This window comes from Montipora foliosa, chromosome 13 (assembly GCF_036669935.1).
Source record: "Montipora foliosa isolate CH-2021 chromosome 13, ASM3666993v2, whole genome shotgun sequence".
Lineage (NCBI taxonomy): Eukaryota > Metazoa > Cnidaria > Anthozoa > Scleractinia > Acroporidae > Montipora > Montipora foliosa.
In genome coordinates this window covers 11,936,337-11,951,336 of record NC_090881.1, presented here as the reverse complement: position 1 = coordinate 11,951,336, position 15,000 = coordinate 11,936,337, and the positions used below count along the sequence as shown (strand labels likewise).

The following is a 15,000-nucleotide window of genomic DNA, read 5'->3' as shown; positions in this document are numbered from 1 at the left end:
TAATTTTCTTGCGATTACATGCTCAATTTCAGCCCGGGGGCGGAAAAAGCAAATTTTCATGGGAACATTTACTGAGATGTAAAAAGACAATCGACGCGCATGCCAGCCCTCGCTGAAAAAAATGATAGCGATTACATGGAGTTTTCAGCCTGCTTGCCTAGGGCTGAAGATCCTAGGGGAAACCGGGCTAGGATTTTCAACTCGTGCTGAAACCCTCTCCATGTAATAACCACTTTCATTTCAAGAGAATTTCTTTCAAAAGCCAAGCTGAAATCTCAGTCTGGCTAACCAGGCTGAAACTCGCCATGTCATTAGGCCTAAGTCAACAGAGTCCGAAGCGCCGCCATTACATGGTTAAATCTGAAGCCCCGTTCGGAGGGTAAAAAATTATAAAGATTTGTATGGGAATCTCGATAACAAACTGAAAAAGATATTTACAAGCAAAAGTTCTCAATAAAAAGGCCGTACTTTATTGTCGTGGCGACTTTCTCGCTTCTTGTGTGGTTATTTGCCTGACTGAACGCGATTTAAGCGACTTCTCAACTTCCCGGGTTGTCACTCGTACCTAAATAAAGGAAAGGCTGGCAACTAATTTCTAGCGTACCTCACATCTTGCCGATAAAATCACAGTTCTCCGGCATCAGTCACGCTCAAAATTCGACGATGGTCACACGGATAAGTTTAATTCTCCTTGACCAAGTTTAAAGGTCCAGCGAGCATCCATTGTTGAGAAACAGCGATAAATATCCAAAATTTCAAAATCCATCGAGACTCGCTTACAACGAATTTGGACAGGACAAGTCAACGGTTTACTGAGCCTCGATACGGTGAGTGCAAGTCTACGCAAGTGTACCCATAGACGATAGTTGGGCAGAGCAAAACGAGTCTGGGATTTGTTTTGTTCTGCCCAACTATGGGTACACCTGCGTAGGTTTGCACTCACCGTATCGAGGCTCAGTGAAGCGTTGACTTGCCGTGTCCAAATTTGTTGTAAGCGAGCCTCTAAAGATTTTGAAATTTTGGATATTTATCGCTGTTTCTCAGCAATAGATATGTACAATAAAAACGAAATTATAAAATATGTAAAATATGTACACGATATAAAAGAGCTGACTATACTAAATTCCTAAGTTAATGAATATAATGCTTAAGAAAAATTATATTAGACCACAACCTTCATTTAATATAAGAAAATTAAAATGTTTGTTCGATCCCTATATTCCGTTGAATGTTACTCTATCAAGAATATCATGGTTTGTTTTTAAAGCTGTTTTGAAAGACTCGAGGCTCGGTTTGTTCTTCAAAAATACCGGTAGATTATTTCATAATATGGAAGCTCGCTGAGAGAAAGAATAGGGCAAGGAATTGCATTTGGGACGTTGCACATGAAGTTTAGGTTGTCTCTTCGATTTCTTAATGAAAAATGTTCATTGAAAGCAGAATTTATACCATCAGGTGCTCTATCGTAGAATGCCCGATAGGTTATGCATGCCAATCTCTTTTTGAAATGTACGATAGAGATTTCCACTTCGCTACCGCAAGAATGTCGACGTTACGAGTAGAGTCTTTGATATTAAAAATAAATGTAGCTGCTCTAATATGAATCTCTTCAAGGGCCTGGAGTGAGTTGAAGGACCCCCAAAGAGAAATAGAGTAGGTTATACTTAAAAGTATACCCTTAAAGTAGATTGATTGTAGAATGCGATTATCGAAGCCTTTCAGATGCTTAAGTTTCTTCAGTTTTGCAGAAAAAAACGTCTCACAATGACTTTATATGGGGTGACCAAGAAAGCTTATTGTCTAGTTGAACACCTTAACAGGTTGCTTTAATTACAAAGTTAAGTATGTTGGAACCAATGAATGATGATTTGGACAGGAGCATAAGTTCAGTCTTTGCGGGATGAATAGTCATAGAATTAGACTTGGCCCAAATGTTCAAGTCAATAATGTCATCAAGTCAATGTCAATTTCAAGTCAAGTCAATGAATGAACGACCAGGCAACCTCACCTTCTTTCTACTTTATCTCTGCTGTCCAAAGGCATTGCTGACCCACTTAACTGCGAATTGTCAACAATTGCTTGTTGTGCTACCTACACGATCAAATATATTCGCCACATAAAATTGTCACATAAAATTTGCTCGTGTAAACGGGGCTTGACAGGAATTCGGGGAGAAGCGAAATGATTTCACACTTTGTATGTACGAATTCTCTCGGTTTCTCGGTTTCTCGGTTATTCTGAATGGGAAGTGATATTTTGTTTATGAATGTTTAGGATACTTTCGGTGTTGGTAAAACAATGACCTGTGACGCGTGAAGTGATAGAGAACTGGTGACGACTCACAAAACTAAACTGGACTGTGAATAAACTTAAAACTGGATTGTGACCCTCCTGGACCATCGTACTGGAGCATTTCCATATACAATGTCATACCAACAGTGGCGTTTAACACCTTTGGATCCTGAGGAAAGAAAGGCCTAGGCTATTATTCCAAAATAGGTGGTCAAATGGTCCCATTTATAACTATTTTAACTCGGGTTCGACTTGCAACTTCATGGCTCTTTCTATCTAGCTCGGAGACAATGTCCATCCACAACCTGGGCCTGATTCTACTGACGCGCAGAAGATTCCAGTAAGGTCTACAATTTTATTGTCATGTCCAGAGACCAATAGCCCGTGGGGTTGATTTGTCAGCCGTCATAAATGTTCTTTCCAATTGTGTGAACATGCCATTCCAGTTAGATTATATAATAGGCGACGCATTACACAAAACAATCGTTCACGTGTGCTTGTTTTGGTCTGTCGCGTCAACGATAGTTCTGGAGTAAAGAGTGTGATCTGTTTGCGCCTTTCTTATCGAAATGTTAGATCCGCTGGTAATAAAGCAATGGCGATTAAATCGTTCAATGTGGATAATGGTTTCATGATGATAACTACAATGTAGTGAACATGGGTACCCTGTGTGCTGCTGGATGTAGATTCCTTCACAATCCTAGAGCTGTGGGGAGGAGTGGGGGTGTTGGTGAACTATTCAAGGGTACTCTTCGGATTAACAATATCTGTTACGCACATCAGACTTTCGAACTCATGGACATGCGGTTTCAAAGCAGTGTTCATTTACGTGTGTTTGTAATCTTTTGGCCACCTGAGTCTACTTATGCCCTGTTTTACGAATAGTTCCCACGGTTACTGGAGACCACCCTAGCTGAGCACCCAGGCACTATAATAATCATTGATGATGCCAAGTTGCATGTTGATCATCCAAGTGACTTTTACGCTAGACGGTTTGCTAATATCCTTGGAGCTGTTGATCTCAAACAGCATGTTAGAGGCATTACACACAAGAATGGCCACACCCTTGACCTTGTTATCACTAGATCCGATAAATCTTTTGTACAAAATATATGGGTTTGTGATCCTGCTATTTCAGATCATCGAGCTATGCATTGCAGTCTACTCCTGGAGAAACCTGTGTTTGCTTAGAAAACTGTTCATTTCCAGACTGCAGTCTATTGATATGAATTTTCTCCGAAGACCTCATGGAGTCGTCATTGTTTAACCAGCCTCCCACGGACTTAAAGAACCTTGTTACATTATACAATAGCAACTTGCTACGTGCATCATTGATTGATAAACATGCTCCTCTGAAATATACGTGTTTAACCAACAGACCGTCTGCTTCATGGTATACGCCTAAAGTGACAGAGGAGAAAAGAAAGAGATGGCGCCTGGAAATGAAATGGCTTTTTACTGGTTTAACGATCGATCGTGAAAACAATGTGTACCAGTTTTAGCGTCGGTAACAACCTTATTGATTCTTTAAAGTCCTTCTACAATACGTCTCTTGTCCAAGCTCACTCTAATGACCAGAAGGTCCAATGCAAGACAGTGAATAAGTTACTTCAGAAGAAAACATCCAGATGTTATACCTCTGCACCGAGCAATGATGTGTTGGCCAACCATTTTGCTGACTTTTTCCATGACAAAATTTTTACCATACGTGAAGACCTGCAACTCTGTATTTTTGACGCAGTTACGCATGGGGAGGTGAAAGCTTTTGCTTCTAAATCGATCCCCAAATCATGCAGCCTTGTCCTATTACCATCTCACATTATCAATGGATGCTTTGACACACTTCTTCCTATTATAACCAGTATTGTAAATTTGTCGCTTGCAACTGGCGTTATACCTGAGTCCTTGAAGCTGGCAGAGCTACTACCATCTCTAAAGAAGCCTGATGCAGATCATGAGGAATGTGCGAGTTTTCGTCCCACATCAAATCTGCCGGTGGTGTCTAAAGTTGTAGAAAAGGCTGCTGGCCCCTGACCATTTCACTCGGCATGTTTTGATCCATCATTTGGACGCTATCCTATTTTCCATGATGTTCTCCACTACAGAACTTACTCAAGGTCACTCAGGCCAACCTCCCAGGTGGACCGCACATAAACCAAATCATAGGTTGATCGGGCTTTTTCTATCGCAGGCCCGCTGCTCTGAAATGGGATTCCTTTACACATTAGGTTGTCTGATAGTGTTAGTAGTTTTAAGAGGGTCCTAGAGACCCACTTATTTATTTTAATTATTTCTATTTTTCGGATTTTCTTTGATAGTACTGTGATTTATTTATGTCTTTTTTTAATTGAATTGTAGATTAATACATTGTATGGTAATAAGTTATAGTTATAAAGATTGTAAAGCGCTTAGGGCACTTAATTGGCTAGGGGCTATAGAATACATTAATTTTATTATTTCATTCTTTTTTACACCACTTTCTATATGGTAATCTACAAATACTTTTCCTGTCACCCTTCTTTGTCCGTATTCATGTATGGCTCATGTGTGCTTTCGTAACTTCCTTTGTATTATTTGTCATTTTCTATTGTATTGATTGAATAATTGATCCATTGATTTGATTTGATTCAGACACCCTGAAAAGGCTTGAAACAGATGAGGGCAGCAGCAAAGACACACTAAAAGAGACTCATGGTGAGTTCATAAATTATATTGACCTATTGAATGCTTGGGAACGTAACAAAAACCTTTTTGCTTTGTTTTTCTCCTGCAAAAGGTATTTTCAAAGTTTGCTTAACAACGGTCTCTTTTATTCCTATAGAAATGTCAAGACATTTGAAGGAGAAGCTCAGTGAGATGAAAGGTAGGTGGGCACATGTAAAGCGAAGGCTTTGCTCGATCCCATGTAATTTCCCGGCACTTTTTATACTACGTTTGTGAACGTTTATTACATTCTATTGCTAGCAAATGGTTTCTGCGCACAACTGACACAGAATTAGGTGACACATTGTCATTGTCAATCTAGTTCTTGACCTGCAAGTGAATAAAGGGGGTAGTTTCTAAAGAAACTCTGGTGCTGCGTTGGTGGGGAAGTGGTACACAAAAATTTGGGTTTATCAACGGAGTTGATAGCGTAAATTGACCATCGTACAGGAATTATAAAAGCTGACGTTTCGAGCGTTAGCCCTTCGTCAGCTCGAATCGAGGAATTATGGGTTGTGTGTTGTTTATATAGTGAAGGAGGAGATACACTATTGGTGGTAACATGGCAACGTGAAAAATAGGAATACATTAGTTAGATGAATAGCGTTCGTCAATACCGTGGGGATTAAGGGTGCCGATTTGGAAGATGAATTTTTGTTCCAGGTTCTTGCGGCTTTCCGTCGTACCTTGATGTAGGGAAAGGCCGCAGATAGCCATGTGTTGTTTGGAGTGGTTAGGGAGATTAAAATGACGAGCGACTGGCCTAGATGCATCCTTGTCGTTCTTCTCACCATCGCGAAGGTGTTCGCGGAAAAGGTCGCTAGTCGTCTACCTGTCTTACCAATGTATAACTTATTACATAACGTACAGGTTATGCAATAAATGACATTTGCGGAGGTACATGTGAAACGATTGGTGATCTTAACAGATCGCTTGACCTGATTGTTGACCTGGTTTGTTCTAAGCACCTGATCTTGTGCTCGAGTAAGGAGTCCTTCAGTTTCTTTCCTTTTAGGTGCCTTTCTGTTCTTAATTCTTGCTTTGTGTGACCTTGTTCCGATATTCTTTCCTCTTTAACAGCTCTCAGTAACCTTTGACTGCTAGCCCGTACATACTCATAGTAAATAAGCTGCTCAACATTTAACAGGTTGTTGTGAAACCTTAGACCCCTTCTTTTCTTTCATTTTTTTTTTCTCTCTTACCTTGATCAGAAGAATATTTGCATTTGTAATAGATGCTATATTCTATTTTGTTACGGATGCGAGGGGTTTTTGTTTTAGCTTCTTTTGCCCATAGCCAGAGTGCTTAGTTAGCTGTAGGTCTCGTGACAACCTTTAAAGCTGATATTTCTGTTCTGTTTTTCTAAAAATCTGCAATAAGGCGAAGCCCGATTAAACTTAAATACTCTGTTCATCATATTAGCAAATAATTACGGTATTCCATCTACCATAACAAATAATTGCTGGTTTTCATTCACGTGATCAACAGCCATGTTTTTCAACGAAAACAAAAGGAAGCGTTTGCATAATAATAGAGTTAAATTCCCGGAGGATTTGGTCGGGGCACCAACATGGCCGCCTTTTCTTTGTTTAGGGCACCAACATGGCGGTCGTGACGTCATGTGAAAACCGAGAATTCATACCATTTGCTACATGCAGGTCTTAGTTTTCGGTGTTAGTGCGCACTTTTTTGAAAACTAAGTCCCCCAATGTTTCTTCTCTGTTACCAACATCAAAATAATCTGTGTACAATGCTCTTCGTGCAACAGACACTCTCTAAGTTCTATTTTCGTTTCTACCTTTGCTAGGTCTTGGCATTATTATGGGACGATTTCCCCAAAAAAATGAAGCTGAAAGGGCAAATTGATTTGGCAATGCCAATGACGAATGGCCTCTCAGCCACAACCCCATCCCAATTCATTACATAATGGAGACACCATTACACCACGCCGACCGTTTTACTATAGCAAATTAGTTTTGTTCATAACAAAGGACAATGCAAATTATTCTCCTGGACCTCGACTCTGTTCTGTTGTTGCTACACAATTCGAATCTAGCCTTTTCCGCTGTGTTTATACTTAGCGGCCCACGTACTGGTGATGTGAACTATTTCGTACTCACCATTGGCCTAAATCATCGCAAGTTTGGAAAAAATCCAAAAATAAAAAATAATAATAATAACCGACACCTGTTAACGTTCCTGTCTTAAAAAGAGGAACAATTACTTTTCATAAGACCCCAAATAAGAGTGTCAAAACACCACTTCAAGTAGGGTAACAATTTCTCCTCAGTTGATTAAAGACCCTGACTGTTAGAGAGATTTGAGAGTTGTATGAACGTAATGTATTCGCTAGTGCCTCCAGAATAACAATTTTTGTTCCAGGGTACAAGCATACAGCTAAATGAAATGAAGGCAACATTTATTTCTGTAATTCGAAGTCCAATCGCTGATCACCCAGAAGCCGTTTATTCCTAACAGAGATTTGGCTTTCAAAATATACAAACCGTAAATGCTTACTGCCTCACCCCTTATTTTACTTTTTAAAGAAACGCTGCAGCAGTTGAAGTGGCAGGGAGACAGCTTGAATACTAAACAATGTCATGGTGAGTTCATGCATTTTATTGACTTATTGAGTTAACTGAGCTTAACTAAGGGGGTCAAGCAAGAACCATTTTCTTTTTATCTTGCAAAAAGTTTTCCAAGGGTCACTTAAAACTGTTCTTTTACTCCCAAAGAAATGTCAAAAACTATGATGGACAAGCTCTATGAGATGGAAGGTAGGTCCATATGTAAATGACTCTTATAATGTGAGTGTTTTTATCGGACAATGACCGTGATACATGGTCGGAGCAAAGTTTGACCACTTGCAGGTATTAATGCTCACTCAATCACTCACATGAAGCAGAGAGTGGTTGAGTGTGCCCCGACCTCTAGGGCCGCTAGATAATGATGATTGGCAAATGAACTGAATAATCGAACCTAATTTAAGCACCAAACTCATCAGATTCTCCTGAATTCCCTTACTAACACAATTCAACACAAACACCTTTTCCATGAGTTCCATACCCAAGCGTGCATACGTCAATTAAAAACTAATACCCCCCGATTGGCTTTCTAAATAGAAACAAAAGGACAACAGTATTTTTGTGTGACACGTGACAATGTGTCAATATCTTCTATCCAATTGCTAAGGAAATTCCTCCTCAGTTCTTTAAAGACCCTGAGTGTTGGTCCAGCCAGAGTTAACCACACAACCTTCTTTGCAAAAGTCCAATGCACAACTAACAGAGGCAAATGATCAACTGGGTGTCAAAGGAGCTAACAAAAATGCCAAGATTTAGGTTGGAAAGTCCACGACTGTGCACAATCTTTTGTTTTGCGCTCATACACTATGCATGAGTTATGCAATCAACACGTTTCTATTGGTTAGTCCCTCAGTACGGACTAAACAACTATTAGGGACTTTAAGCAAATCGCTACGGCTGGCGCTAATACGGCTGCCGGAAGTAAATTTCCCCCAAAATGAGACACTGCGCATGTACGTCGGTTGCATCCAGCCGTAGTGTGAAATCTGACCACGTGAGTCGGAATATTTTGCCGTAGCGGCTATTACGTCGGGTTTATTTCGCTTCTCTGGCCCTTTTCAACGGACATCTCGGCATTTTAAGAATTCCATTGGATACTATATCCTTTAAAGTCAATTTAAGTCAAGGATTGTGTCAAGGTTGCCTCTCATAAGCTTGTAAATACGTATCATGAACTTACGATAAGTTTTGGCAAAGGTGTTGGAATGGCGAAGTGAGTCAAGTGAAATATTCGTGTTCAGCACGAGGTTGTTTTTCTTCGGTTAAGTTTGCTTTGAGGATTTAGAGAAGATGTTTTATATCTGGATACTATACGATGCTATTTTGCCTCTTTGAGTATTGATATATTTGTGTTTTTTACTCGATATTCTTTGAGATATTTGTCTCTGAAATGATATGTTTCATCCATCAAATTGTTGTTATTGTACAAGGTGTATAGCATTCGCTTTTGCTTAGAAATAATCTGTTCGTCCTAGCACACAGTAATTTTTAGAGAGTTATTTTAACTCCAAAAATGGGGTTGAAATAACTCCTAAACTGGGGTTAAGTTAACTCTTCATATAGGGTAGTTTTAACTCTTCCTGGAGTTATAAAGACTCCAAAATGGAGTACAAAGTTTAGATTCAAAATAACTCCTTTTTTGGAGTATCTTTAACTCCTCAATGAAACTCCAAAACTGGAGTTAATAGAACTCTTCAAATGGGGTTATTATGACTCCAAAATGGAGTGCAAAGTTTAGGTTCAAAATAACTCCTTTTTTGGGTAACTTTAACCCCTTGTTTTTCAACTCCAAAAATGGGGTTGAAATTACTCCAAAAATGGGGTAAGAATCTTCTATTCACAATAACTCCTTTCTGAGGGTCATTTCAACTCCTCTACTTTAACTCCAAATCTGGGGTTAACTGCATTTTTACAATAGAACAAAGACAACATTATTTCTTGTTCATCATGCAATTTACTGGTAGAACATTCCAAAACAAATTACTTACACATAAGCAATGATTTAAAATTTTGAAATGCCACATTAACAAATGAATTTTGAATGCGTGAGACAATGTTTCATGTTTAAAAACTAACCTCTTGCTTATCAATTGCTTACTACTGCATTTTATATACCATGAACAAAATGGATCTTTCCTCGATAAGCATCAACTCTTTGTAATAACTGAAACCTTACACTACAATAATAATAATTTTGAAATGTCATGAATTAAATGAACATTTTTTCCTCAACATAAAATATTTACTCCTTGTAATAAATTCCTCAATAAACATTAACTCTTCGTAATAAATACTAACTGAAAACTTGAAGAAATTTATATTGCGATATCACTACAATAATAATTATTTTGAAATGTGATGAATTAAATAAACAATTTTTCCTCAACATATAAAGTATTTACTCCTTGTACTAAATTTTTCAATAAACATTAACTCTAAATGTAATAAATCCTTACTGAAACCTTGAAGAAATTTATATACAGTTTTCAATAAGTTAAATTCAGTACAATATAGTGTAAATGACAAACATGGACCTGTACATGTACATGTATTATTACATCTGTTGAAAAGTAGGCTCTTAAGAATTTAAAATAACTTCATGGTTGATCAGCTTCCAATGGCCATCAACAGCTATGAATACTAAAAGTCGTTATCGGTTGTAAGGGTATGAAAGGAAAATCAAGGTGGTTATTTACACCAGTTCTACGAAAGAGTCGAAATAAATTTGTTGGCTGCCACCCTCTTCTTAGCAGCCTCAGGCTGATGTTTCCCTAACAATGTCTCACAAAAAAGATAAACATTACTGGCCTTAGCTGGGTATGAAATGATAAAAGCAAAAAAGCATGCCATGACGAGGCCCAGGCATTCGCAAGTGAGGTCCCTGCACCTAACGTGAGGACCTCAACTCCTTCCACTGCCACACACAGTAGATCGAGACACCAAAATTCCGCAGAGCCAACTATTCTGGGGAACCTACTTTCTTCTATAGCTTTAAAAAATGAATCCTCTTCCTGCAAAAACAGACAAAATGTATTGAGACCCTGAATTGCCAATGACAGTCAAGTTGCAGGAACTTTTATTTTAATCATAATCATTAATCTTGGGGTTATATTGTGCCAACTGCCAGTTCCAATAAGAAATAAAAGAGCACATACTGGCTGCATGATGAACTGTACACAAGAGTTGGCCATTTGGCAGTTCAGACAATAAATAATGTAGAAAACAAGCTTGCTCCATGGTCAGTATTTCCCAAAGACAATCATCTGTAGACAAGGTATAATTAACTCTTAAACTCTCCCATGGATGGGATAAGACAATTTAAACCTGCATGTGTAGGTTGAAAATCATTTTTTTTAAAATTACCAACAATGAATAATAATTGTACATGTATTAGGATTAGAAGACAAAGGGAATTAAGATTCAACCTAGTTTAAAATTTTTTTACCTGAATTTGATTTTTTCCTAAAACACGAAGATGTAACTTCTACAGGGGAATTAAAAGTGGAAATTGTATTACCATGGAGATCTTTACAACATCTTCTCAGACTCCCTCCTTCGTCTTTCAGAAGCCTGGGCAATATTACCACAGCAGCAGCCTCTTCAATTCCTTCTAGCAAAGAAAAATGCTTTAGATTAGAACCTTTTGGGTACATGGAACTATTTCAGACAACAGCTTTGAGGCTGGTTTATAGAGTGACATAGGCATAAGCATAACGACGTTTGCACTGTTACTAACTAGTACTTATGCTTATGCCAGGGCTTGAAATAATTTCCTGGCTGGCACCGGTTAGGTTGTCCGGACCCGATTCTGTCCAGACAAATGCACATTACGTCAACTGTACACCAGCCTTTAAACAAAGGTATCAATATGTTAGTGTTAAGTACCAGAGTATTCAGAGACATCAATAATTTGGTGTTAGGTACCAGAGCATCCAGGGAAACAGGTTTGCAAATCTTATCATGTGTCTACAGTTCATGCCATAAACAAATGCACCAACTTATCTACAAATAAAGGGGTCGATATGAACAGAATTTTAAAATTGACATCCAAGTCTTAAGAGAAGTTATATTCAGTGAATTCATCATAAACTTTGGAGCATCATTGCAAAATGTGCAAGAGATCATGACATGGCTTTCATTGTCATAATTCAGGGTGCAAATTTTTAGGAGTCTTAGGTATGGTGTATCTCCCTGTTTCAATGTGAAGTCGCTGATTCCCAAGGGAAAATTTATTTATAGTGTATAGCAGACCTGTGAAAGCTTTTTTGTTTGAGTGCAGGAGTGGCAGCTGGGGCTTATTAGAATTAAGGATATACACTGTATTTTCAGTAACATGGGCAGGGGCTTCATAAAGGGCCGGGCTTCAGGCAAATTGGTTTGCTGTAAACAAAGTTTTGCTCGCTGCCATGAGCACATGAAGGTACCTTTCACTCAAAATCAACGACCTTGAATTACAAGCTAGTTCCTTATCACAGAATTGTCACCCACGAAACCTGACATTCTTAGAGGGAATACTTGGCTTTATGGCCAAATGCATGCAAATAATCTGGTTGTTACAATTTAACAGATAACGGCGTTAACTTTTGGCCTTGAACAGACCCATACCCTCTGACGGAAAACAGCCAGTTTCGCCCCCTGCCGACGGTTTCGCCCCGTTCGAGTTCGCCAGCAACAAATAGTGCATGGAAAGGAAATATTTTTAAAAAGTTGTAAACTTTTGAATTCAGTTTAGCCTCAAGTCGAAAGTGAATTAAATGGACAGTGAGACATCTTGATTTCAATAGTGAGCACTTCCCATGCAAGCAGAGGTTTCTTTCTGGCAAGTCTTTTAGCATGTACGACGTCGTTCGCTTCTCTTGTATTTCGCACAGTCGGCTCGTTTACCTTCCCGAGAGAAAGTTTCTCTCGAGGAAGTATTAAAGCTGAAATAAGCCGACTACGCAAAATACAAATAGAAGCGAACGACTTCGTAGATGCTAAAACACTTCCCATACAGAAACCTCTGCTAGCAGGGTAGTGAGCATCAAACTCACCTCCTCCTTTTCCAGCCTCGAAAGTGACTCTTCTTTACGTTTGACTTCAAAAGAAAGCTTCTAAACTCACTGTCCATCATCTAGAATTAACTAACGCAAGCAATAGGCCTTTAAGTACCAAGAACTCAAAATCATTCTATTCAAGTGCTGAACAATAAGCTTAAGTCCTACATGTAATCTTTTCATTAACTTCACAATCGAAACGACATGCATGCTTATAATTAACTGCTTTCACTAAGCTTATCTTACATTTCATGCTTATCTTACATTTCATGTAGCTTTTGTAGGATTAATACAGATTTCGACAGAAAAAGAGTTTGCATATTGTATAACGTACCTGTTGAAGACTTATTTTCCACTCAAAGCTGAAAGGAACCTGGAATTTACCGAAAGATCGACTGACCCAAACCTTGCAAACGAAAACGAGGAATACGTTGGTGATAAAAGTCGCATTGTCCGCTTAAACCTTGATCACGTGGTTTGTCACATGACTGTCAAAGAACAATGATCCTTTGACCTTTGTCGCAACAAAGCGGGATGTCGCAACAACACGGGAAAGAGTGCAATAAACTTGTGGGAAACAGAAATCAGCGAGCGCATCAGTGATGGCGTATCGCTGCAATCTGTGTGTTTCTCTAGAAGTAAGTTACAGCTGTAACTCTCCTTGCAAAGCTAATAAGTAACCTTTGGAGAATGCGTTCTGTTTAGAGTGTAAAGAGGAATTGATACTAATTCCACTAAATCTCCACTGGTAGATTCAAAGTAACTCTACGAAGTATTGTCTCCTAGACACGAGATAATTGGAGCATGCAGAGTTAATTACTGACAGAGTTAAAATAACTCCCATATTAAGAGTAAAACTAACTCTCCTTTTGGAGTTACAGTAACTCCTTTCGCGTTACTCCCATATGAGAGTAAAAATAATTCTCCTCCTGGAGTAAAGGTTACTCCAAAACAGTGAGTTATACCAACTCCACTGAGAGTGTTAAAATAACACCCATGGTGAGAGTTAAACTAACTCTCCTTTTGGAGTTATAGTAACTCCTTTGGCGTTACTCCCATATGAGAGTAAAAGTAACTCTCCTCCTGGAGTAAAAGTTACTCCAAAATAGTGAGTTATACCAACTCCAATGACAGAGTTAAAATAACTCCTCTACATTGCCATCAAATTAGAGTTAAAATAACTCCTCAATAATAGTTATATTAACTCCAACCTAAAATTCAACTCCAGAAGGTAGTTAAACTAAACTCCTTTTGAGAGTTAAAATAACTCCAAAAAAATAACTCCATCCTTATGGGTTACATTAACTCCTTTATCGACTTATTTTAACTCGAAAAAAAGTAACTCCACCATGAGGAGTAAAATTAACTCTACTAGGGGAGTTATTACAACTCTCTAAAATTTACTGTGCAAGGCGAACAACGGTCATCGTCCTTTGAGCGAAGCCATTTGGCTGTGAGAAACTAAATAAAAGAGATTTTAAACTCCTTAGCCCATGTTTCCTTGTATTTTGCTTTGCTAAACTTAAAATTTAGCAGACCACCGCGCCGTACTCTCCCCAGACCTTTTCAGGCACGGTAGCCGTAGTAGCATCAGCCGTAGTGATTTGCTTGAACTCCCTATTGTGTTTTGTGCACGGTCAAGGCCAAAAAGGAGAACAAAAACCAACAACAAAGAAATTTGTCAGGTTTCATAACCACTCCCCTCTATTAACTATGATTCTCCTGAATTCCGTAAACGAGAACCGTATTAACAATTCAACAGGAACAGCTTTTCCATGTGCTCCATACTCAAGCGTGCATACTGTACGTCAATAAAAAGCTAATGCCACCCGATTGGCTTCCTGAATAAAAACAAAAGGACAACAGTATCTTTGTGTGGTGCACAACTAACTGAGCCAAACGATCAACTGGGTGTTTTTGAAATTTCTTGCTCTTTTTTGCAAGGCGGCTTGTGCATTTTCATTACGTAGAATGAAATAGCTCATCAGAGCTATTAGTAGTCAACCTAATAACTGCTAAGCAAGATAGACTTACGATTTTTCCCGTAGCTTTCTTTTAAAAAGAAAGTTTAAAATATGAGAGAAACAAAATTCAATTTGTACGAACAAACTTCATTCGCTAGTACCAGCATGGCTAAATGACACAAAGGCAGTATTACATTGAGTAGTTAGATGTCCAATCGCTGAGCACCTGAAAGCCATTTATTCCTGACAAAGGTCGTTTCGCTAATGTCCAGGTCGCTAACAACCGAAGTCGATTCGCTAACGTGTTTGGTTGCTCTGAGTACATTTGGCTGCTTCAGTCTTAAATTGGTCTAAAAAGAACAGTTTATATGTTTACCAGTTTCCCTGCAAAAGGTATTTTCAAAGTTCCCTTAATGACTG

The 15,000-nt window shown here is 38.7% G+C and overlaps 1 protein-coding gene across 6 annotated transcripts in view; it reads left to right on the top strand.

Annotated features, from left to right (window-relative positions):
• LOC137984007 (protein NLRC3-like) overlaps positions 1-15,000 on the top strand; it is a 46,122-nt gene that overhangs the window by 20,746 nt on the left and 10,376 nt on the right. For all 6 annotated transcript variants that reach the window (XR_011119066.1, XM_068831202.1, XM_068831204.1 and 3 more), the window contains 4 exons: positions 4,924-4,986; positions 5,114-5,155; positions 7,542-7,598; positions 7,731-7,772. Coding sequence is in view for 5 of the 6 variants with exons in the window: in XM_068831202.1 (XP_068687303.1) it covers positions 4,924-4,986; positions 5,114-5,155; positions 7,542-7,598; positions 7,731-7,772 (204 nt within the window). In the remaining variant the exon portion in view is untranslated. The remainder of the gene's footprint in view (positions 1-4,923; positions 4,987-5,113; positions 5,156-7,541; positions 7,599-7,730; positions 7,773-15,000) is intronic.